Source organism: Nothoprocta perdicaria, unplaced genomic scaffold (genome assembly GCF_003342845.1).
Source record: "Nothoprocta perdicaria isolate Ctin4 unplaced genomic scaffold, notPer1 scaffold_70, whole genome shotgun sequence".
Taxonomy (NCBI): Eukaryota; Metazoa; Chordata; class Aves; order Tinamiformes; family Tinamidae; genus Nothoprocta; species Nothoprocta perdicaria.
Genome location: NW_020455977.1, coordinates 2,493,974 through 2,503,286, shown reverse-complemented (window position 1 = coordinate 2,503,286; position 9,313 = coordinate 2,493,974). Strand labels below are relative to the sequence as shown.

General features: G+C 38.4%; 1 protein-coding gene across 1 annotated transcript in view; it reads right to left on the bottom strand.

Moving 5' to 3' along the window:
- Positions 1-8,681, bottom strand: part of KCNH8 (potassium voltage-gated channel subfamily H member 8) — a 161,328-nt gene extending 152,647 nt beyond the window's left edge. The window contains exon 1 of the mRNA XM_026050813.1: positions 8,569-8,681. Coding sequence (XP_025906598.1) covers positions 8,569-8,644 — 76 coding nt within the window. The 5' untranslated portion in view covers positions 8,645-8,681. The remainder of the gene's footprint in view (positions 1-8,568) is intronic.
- Positions 8,682-9,313: the final 632 nt, after the last annotated feature.

Sequence of the window (9,313 nt, the reverse complement as noted above, 5' to 3'; positions counted from 1 at the left end):
CCCTCAAAAAAAAAAAAAAAAAGAGAAAACAGCAAAAAAGTGTAACCACAAATTATCATTTTGTTTTTCTTCCTATTTGTTGGATATATGAATAATATTATTTTAGCTGTTCTTCAAATACTGTGAATTCTGTAGTGATACATTTCCTGATATATCATGTTCTGCCATCAGGGGTATATTCATATTTCCTGAATTACTATTTTCTACTATTGTTCCTACTAGTAAAACTATTGTTTTCTGTTTTAGTATTTCTTATGATGAGTACTATGAACAAAAGAAATAGCATCTGGAGCAAGAGTATTTTTCTAATGCATTTTCCAGAAAAAAAAAAAAAAAAAAAAAAAAAAAAGCTGCTATTTTGAAAGCTTAAACATATGATGTCCTGGGGCTAAACTTTTACAATATTTACTTAAATAAGATACAACTTATTAAAATACAGCTTCAGTGATGTCCGTGGGATATATCTGGAACAGGTTGTCCAGAGAGTTTGGGAAGTCTCCTTCTCTGGCGATATCAAAAATCCACCCGGGTAAGATTCTGTACAATGTGAACATGCTCTAAGTGAGCTCTGGTAAGGCCACACCTGGCCAGAACTGTGTGTAGTTCTGGGCTCCCCAGTATAAGAGGGATGCAGAGCTCCTCAAGAGGGTCCGTCGGAGAGCAACTAAGATGATTAAGGGAATGGAATTTCTCTCGTATGAGGAGAGACTGAGTGAGCTGGGCCTGTTTTCTCTGGAGAAGAGAAGGCTGAGAGGGGATATGATTCACATGTATAAGTTCAGGAAGGGAGAATGCAGGGAAGAAGRGGACAAGCTCTTCTCATTGGTGGCCAGCAATAGGACAAGAGGAAATGGGCATAAGCTGATACACAGGAAGTTCTATCTCCAGGTGAAGAAGAACTTAACTGTGAGGGTCACAGAGCAGTGGAACARGCTACCCAGGGGGGTTGTGGAGTYTCCTTCTCTGGAGGTCTTCAAAACCCACCTGGATGCTACCCTGTGCCACATGCTCTAGGTGTCCCTGCTTGAGCAAGAAGGTTGGACTAGATGATCTCTAGAGGTCCCTTCCAAGCTTGAACATTCTGTGAACATGCCTGAGCAAGGAGTGTGCACTAGGTTGTCTCCAAAGGTCTCTTCCCTGTTTGAGCTACAGGGTTGGACTACATGAACTCTATAGGTCCCTTCCAACCTCAACTCTTCTGTGATTATGTTTATGATGTGATATTGAATATACAACAAAAAAAATGCACATTACGAGTTAATATTTCCTCTACAAGAGTTAAAAAACCTGATTGGTAATGGCAGTTATTAACTCATATTTTTGATACTTTTTTAGTATTAAACTACTTTATTGACTATCAAATTTATCAAACTTTGAGAAACTTAAAGTTTCTCAAAGACAGGTAAATGTGGAGAACCAGTTCCCTCTTGTGTTCTGTTCAACTCACTCTCCATCCAGCAGACATTTCAGAAGTCTCCTAAAACAGGCCCCTTGGGTATCTAACCACATTACTGCTTGTTTTCTTTCTTCCTTATATAGAATCAACATGTCTTTTTAAGATATTGTTCATCTGCACAAAACAAACAGAAAAAAACATAATTTCTTACTTTTGTTAAAGAAAATATACAGCAGAATTCTGTACATTTTTATTTCATCTGATGAGGAATTTTAATGGTAAATAGTAAAGTATGTCRTGAACTTCTGAAATGTGTTCTGTTGAGAAATGTCTCCTGAAGACTCGAGGACAGCTGACTCAACCTATGTATCTCTCAGAGAATAAGGAACCTCTAGGTATAGTCTTAAGCAGTCACTTACAATAGAATAGATCCCTAGGGAGATTGGTGGTCAGTCGGGGGAGAAAAAAAGAGAAAAGAAAAAGGCCACTAGTAACCGTTTCCATCATTTCCAAACCATTAAAATGTCATAAGACAAATACAGGGCTTGTTTTAAGAAAAGCTGTCCCCTAAGATCTACAGGGAATACAAAGTGTTTCTACATAATTGCAATTGCTTGCAAAAATCTTGAAGTGATTGACAGCCAAGCTTAAGGTTTCATGGATTGTCAGAAGATATTTAATGTTAAATTCAGTGCTGAGTAAGCTAATATTAAAAAAAACAAATTAATACAAATTAATACAAAATAAACTGCTATGAAGATTTTGAACTATTATTTAATATGGAAAGCAGAGAAAGTGAGAAGTATTTGCAAAGAAAAAATCCAAAAGATTTTTCTGCTGATGACAGCTCTTTTCTGATTGTAGCTTGAGAATGATTTATTTGTTTCCTTATCCATCTTTTTATCATTTTTCTCAAACTTTTTTTTTTTTTTCAGATTCAGTGGGTCGGAAACAAAACTACTTTGGTAGTTTGTTCTTTGAGGTTGTTCTTAACTTCTGGTCACTTGCACACGTTACAGTAAGATAAATTAGTCTGCAAATATGCTGAACTGCTGTAGAAAGTCTTCATCTTTTTTGTAGAAAGTGTTCATATTTTCAGGCCAAAGCTAGTTTAAAATATGCAAGATGCCTTTTCTTTCAAAAATATGCAAGATGCCTTTTCTTTAAAAAATATATTGCAGCAGAATACGAACGTGTGTAAAATAGTGGCAGTTAATCCTCAGTAACCTCATACACCCTCCGTGATCTATTGTAACATTTTCATGCAAATATAGCCCAATTATTTACTCTTTAGAAGGTATTTAAGAGTATTTTTGTCATATTCTTATTATTACTCCGAACAATACTCTGAGTACATTAGCTTCATATCCAAAAAAAAAAACCCTGAGATCTATAAAACTCCTACCCGTATAAACAGAATAAAAATATGATAAAATTTTTGAGCGTCAAAAGTCAGCGTATAAATATAACCAATAAAGTAAGTCCACTTTTCTACTTTCATAACATTTTTGTAGTCCTTGCTTTTTTTTGTAATCAAAGAGAAAAATGATATCAGACATCTGGAAATGTAGTTTTCTTTCTTTCTCAGTGTAACTGCTGTGAGAATACTGGTAATTATTGAAGATTTATAACTCCTAAAAGGAGTTTGTTCTGTAATTCATGACAAATATATACATTCAAATACATGCCACTTCAAAAACACAATGCAGTGATTAGAACAAAACAGTGCCAGATTTCTTAGGATAACATATAAAATCCCACCTCAAGAGATTACTAAAGATCTTATTCTTAGACTGCTCAAAAAAATAAATAAAAATCCCTCCACTTACTAAATGACTTGTCCRCTCTTAAATTTTAAATGTTCATAGTGAATTCAAATACAGAGCTTACTTCTAGAATAACAGTGTATATTGTCAGCCCAATTTTATTTTATAAGCMTTAATCTGTCACCTTAGACACAGAAGTGATGTATTTAATGCTTTCTCTTCTAGGCAGAACAAAAAGAGGATAGTGTATTTGAAGTCAGATTCTATTTTTTTCTGGGAATAATAGGTTCCATGAATTAAAAAAATACACTTATGACAGACATATGTTATGAAATTTAAGAAACAATTCTATCCTGAAAAGTAAGTAGATTTTAAAAATGACACCTGCACACTCTCACATCTTTGAACAAATTAAATGCTAAGAACTGAAGATTTTAAAATATTGCCTGATTGTGCCTCTAAAATCTTTTTGTTCTGGAGCTCCCAGGTCTATTTCCAGCTCAAATTAAGATCAAAAGCTATACCTGATGAAAGCAGAGATCACCCAAATAAACAATCATGGATTARAAGATTGTTCACCCCTGACTTTGTGAAGAAATAACAAGGAGAGATTTTTCAAGTGGCCATTTAATCTAGTGTCTCTGTGATTTTCAGTGAAGAGAAGCAGCACAAAGGAGATTGGATTCCAACATCTGACCTCTTGTTTATATTCAGAATCATTTACTCTTCCCTTAACCCTTTCTTTTTAAAAAGAAAAAGCATCAATGCTGCAATAAACTGCAACACAAACCATGTCTCATAGAGGCAAGCACAGAAAAGAAAGTGTTTGCTTTGTTTTAAATGAACTGTGGACTTGACATTGGAAAAAAATATATTGTCAATAAACGCAATAGTCTGGCTTTTGCTCAGCTGAAAGCACAAACAAAACATTATCTCCTTATCCAAGGAGAGAAGCAAGAGGGAAGACGAGTTTGCATAATAGAAGAGCAAGTAAATATTTATCTTTGGAGATTTACCTCTGATCAACTAACTTCAATCCAATTGAGAAGAGCTAGGCCACCCTCACTGCATGTTCCCCTTCACATCTTCTGAGGAGAGTTTGATAGACCATTTCATTTTTTATTGCTATTAGAAASTCTCTTCATAGGTGATCTAAATGATGGTGCTTTGTGAATCTTTCTCCCCTATTCGATCACAGGCTTTTGTCTGTGAGAGGTGGACATTTCTGAACACGACACTAGATAGACTCCTTCCTCTTGGAAAGCATACCTGTGGCTTTCCCTATGTCTGCCACTGCTTCCATTCCTTGTGCCCAGGCAGGAGGAGTGCTGTGAGGATTGCCAGGAGCTAGTGTTTTGTTGCCTTTAATGTTCTTATGRTTGTAACATTATGATTAAGCAACACATTGACTAGTCCAGAGAGGATAGGATTCCATCTGAACAAGACACAYAGTCCGATAAAAAAGTAGCAGAAAKTTAGTGTGCTGGTGCACGCTGGCGGGCTTTATTAGTTTGCTTATGAGATTAAAWAAATAAATAAATAAATRAATAAACAAGAAAATCCCCAAACAAAGCACAAAGCACAGAAATGCAAGCTATTTGGCTTTGCAAACTGGCAAGATCAATACATATAAAGGCTTTCAGGTCTGTCTCAACTGCTGACTACTCAAAAGAGACAACCCTTTGAAAATTGGGAGGCAAATATAAGTAGATAAGTAACATATAAGTAGTTCAATTTATAATTGGAAAAGAAGTCTGAAAGCAGAAGTTGTTCTACAAATAGGGAATTATTACCATTGACAGTGAGAAAGAAGGAAAGAATCCAGCTTGATCTTAGGTTAGACCCATCATACAAGATTGTTAATAAGGATGTGGAAGTGCACACTTAATCTGGAAACTGATCATATTTGTTAAACACGGGAGATAATTACAGATTTTCAGCTGTCATTTCTTCAGCTGTATAATGATACCATTCGGAGACAAATTAATGAGGCCATTTGCTGTTAGGCTTTACTCTATAAGAAAGTATTATAAATTAGTAGAAACAGCCACTTCTGATGTGGATTTTTCTATTTTTTAAAAGAAAATATGGACCTTAAAATGGAAGAGAAATATTTTTTCCTAACCTAAATTAGAGAACCAAAAGTGTGAGAGTATTCCATTAAAAATRGATAACTGACTTCTAACATTTACTTTCATGACATTTAGGAGACTAATCCAGAGTTTATTTAAAATATTTTCAATCAGAAAATAATATTTTGACTTGGAAATTCAAAAAGAAATTAGAAATTTTAAAAAGAAGTTTTTAAATGTGTTTGCTCACCTGTTGAYCCATTTTCCTGAGAGAGAAATATTTACAAACACCTCACAGACAGAGTGGGGAAAAAGTGTTTCAATGACCTGATGATTTTTTATAAAGGGGAAATAAAATAACAGTACTTTAAGAAAATACTAAAGCTGCTATGCTAAGTACCCAAAAGAGAATGCAGGGCTGTAATCACATGAAGGTGTAATAGCACATAGGTAGAACCGAGAGCTCTAACACGGAAATCTGTAGACAGAACGTTAATGCTTTTCTTCCATGTACACAAGGCAGGTAATAAGAACCTTGCCAAAGATGTTTTGAAATGGAAAGAATGGTCATATATATGTTACATATATGAATATCGACTACGAGAACTCCAAGTTGTTAAAGTAATTGTCAGGTTGTATATATTACCCAAAATTTTTTGTTATTTGCAACATTTCTATAACCAGATTGCTAATTAGACTTACACACTTTTTTGATTTTTACTATTGCCACAATTATATGAATGACTTTTGGAAAGTTCTATGCAAATCAAAGCATATTTTCTAATATTATCTGCAATCCTCACTTGCACTGTTGCCCAGAATTAGAATTATCCCTCTTCTGGATTAATGATGCTTCAGTGGATTAGTCTATCACTGATGACAACATAATATATCCTTCCTTTTCCAGGGGCTTAAAATGAATGGAGGTTTGTTAACCATAGAATATGCTACAATAGAAAATAAAAGAAGAAGACACCCTTTACCACAAAATTGTATTTAACTCTGAGATATGTGGAGGTCAAATCATTTCTTAAAACAGRAAGATTGGTTTACTACCGTATTTCATTGTATATGCCTTTCTCAGCCTGCATCCCCTGTAATAAATATATATACATCCACACAGAACTGATTCCTACATACAACCAATTTCTACATCACTCTTATTGCTAACTTTAACCACTTAAACATTCTCAGAAATATCACTTGGATAATTTAAATGAACAAAAATTGTGTTTAATATTTCTTTTTTGTGCTTATATATTTAAACTTTGCAAAACTGTGCATCTTTATTTGAACAAGAATTCTCCTAAGTTAAGCAATCAATACTTTTACATTTTAAAATAATTTGAAAGAAAATTTCCTGTCAAATCAAAGCAGAGCAAGAAGACAGGACTTATCTCTGCAGATTTTGAATTGAGCTAATATATGCATTGAAATGCATAATCTGTTTTCAGAAAAATTAGATTTAAAAACATTATTGATTCATATCTTCACCTTAGCACTCTAAGAAGCCCTGAATCATCTTACGATATTCTGTAAATTAAGAGTCACGTGTTGTTGCTTTTCCACACAATAGTACCATGCTTCATAAAAGAAAGTTCCAACAGATATAGTACCCAATAAAATGACTTTGTGAACTTCTGGGAACATTTTAAAAGCCTGTTACTATATAGTGATACATCTAAATGGTGCCCATTTAAATTTAAGCAAAATGGTGAACTCTCTCTAAAAAGCAAAACCTTCAGTAAAAYGAGTATTAACTGTCCACACTAAAATATAATGTTCAGTATTTTGGATGTACTTAGGGGGAAAAAATGTAGTTGAACTTGTAAGTATTAGTAGAATTATTACTTAAAGGAAGTTACAACATGTAGTCATAAAAGTCAGAAAGCAATGAGCTTTCTACTACACTTTTTTGTTGGTGTCACTGAAAATATAGGGATTAGATATTTCTCTAGTGTTTATTTAATGGAAATCTGTATATCATTACTAATGTTGCTTGTTAAATTGGAGTCTTTAAAGAGCAAAATAGAATTTGTGAGAAGTTTGTGCAGATAGCTTGCAAATTGTATGTTTAATCCTTTGAAAATGAGACCTGCCAGGGTCCTGTGCACACAGCAGGGAAGTGCTGCTTTTTCTGGCAAGTGGCAGTATCAGCAACAAAACTCCCATTAAAGCTACACACTTTCTTATACAGTAAATAATACTTGTGCACTTTATAGGAAAGGTGGGGATTGGAARGGGAAGGACTGAGTAGTGTATGTTCTGATAGAAGGAATTTGCAGGTACATCTAAGTAGTCTTAAGAAGGATTGCTTTGTAATCAAGGACCAATTACATACAGACCTGAATCATCACCAGCTGCGTATCCTTGGACTAGCAGAAGAGTTGTCATGCAGTTCTCCCTTTCTCTGCAATTGACCTCAGTGCTCAGTGACTATCTTTTTTTTTTTTTTTTTGACATTTAATTAATGCATCGGGAAGTTGTAAAACTTCAGTTGCCTTAATCACATGCTAATTCTGAAACAGCCTTACAATGCTAATAAATAGATGACCAAGGAGTATCTAACATTCCTGCCAGACATACTACAAAATTTTCAGTCAAGAAACAACTAGCAGAAATGCCGAGCTGAGTTTCTTTGTCCTCTACTTTGGATTTCTCTGAGGTTTTCCTCTTGGGGAAAGGAGAGTAAGGAGAAGGGGGATTAAARTGAGTGTATCTCGCTGGAGCCCCGAGCTCATCTTGGCTCCTGTGAGTAAAATACAGAGAGCTCCTGAGCAAGCTGAAAGGAGCCCTCAGCCTCCCACAGCAGCACAMAGCCGCGCTCCGACACCCCGCGGGACCTGTCCAAGCTCCTGCGGCAGCGGGACCTGTCCCTGGTGCTGGAGCCGCACGTCCAACGAGCCTCCCTGCACAGCCCTGGCCACRGACGCCTGCCCTTGCGGAACTTCATTTACTTAGCTAAGGGGCTGCCTGCGGACGGGCGGGGGAACCCCAGCCCCGGACACAACTTTGCCACCGCCATCCCGGTCCGGCTCCCTGGTACCGTCCCTGCGTGTCCCGGTGCCGAGCGCCAGCGCAGGGCCGCGCGGGGAAGGGATCCAGCTCGGTCTGCACCTGCAGAGCTGCAGACGAGACAGGCAGGAGAGCGGGGAGCCTCGCAGCTGCCTCGCCTCCACCTCCTCTTTGGCAGGTTCTGGTGCAAAAGAAACCCCCTGAAGGAGAGGGGGACAGGAGGCTCCCGCTTCATTTACAGTTAATTCCGTACTCGCAGGATCCCCTTTCCCTGGGCGGCCGGCGTCTCCTCCGCTTCCCGCCGCAGACCCCTACTCACGTGTGCCGTCAAAGCGCGTAGCAATCGTATCCAGGAAGGTGTTCTGGGGTGCCAGTAATCCTTTCATAACCGGCATTTTTCCAGCGTGGTGCGAGATTCCCCATCAAAGTTTGCCTACAAGGGTGGTTGGAGAAGAAAGTGCAGAGGGCGCCTGGGGGGAAAGAGAGGGAGGGCGGAGGGGGCGGGAGGGGGGGCGTGTGGGAGGGGCGGACAGGGCGGTGCGGAGCGGGAAGGCGATGGGGATGCGGATGAGGATGGCGGCAGCCTCCGTCACGGGCGGCCGGGCCAGCCCGGAGGGGAGCCCCGCGCTGAGGGGCACCCGGGCCCCCCCGGCCTCTCCTGCCCTCCCCGAGAGCGGAGGAGAAACACCGGGGTGGATAGAGGGGAAACACGGGGACGGATGGAGGGGAAACACGGGCACGGATGGAGGCAGGGGGCCTYGGGGGAGAACGGGCTGGGGGCAGCGGGGAAGCAAACGGAGAGGACTGAAAAAGAAGGGTGAGAAAGAAACACGGTCCAAATGCAGTTCCTAACCACCCTTAGTTGGTGTGGGGCATGAGTGTCACTTGAAATACTAGCAGTCATAGAAGGGCTCTGCATATTCCCCCATCTCCATCTGACAAGTCTTCTCTCTGGTAGTAGATAAAAAGTTTTCTTTCAGCTGTAACATCCAAGTTCACAYGCACATCACCATTTTGTGAGTTCCAATATTACAAGATAAAGCTTAGGTGTTTACTCAACTGAA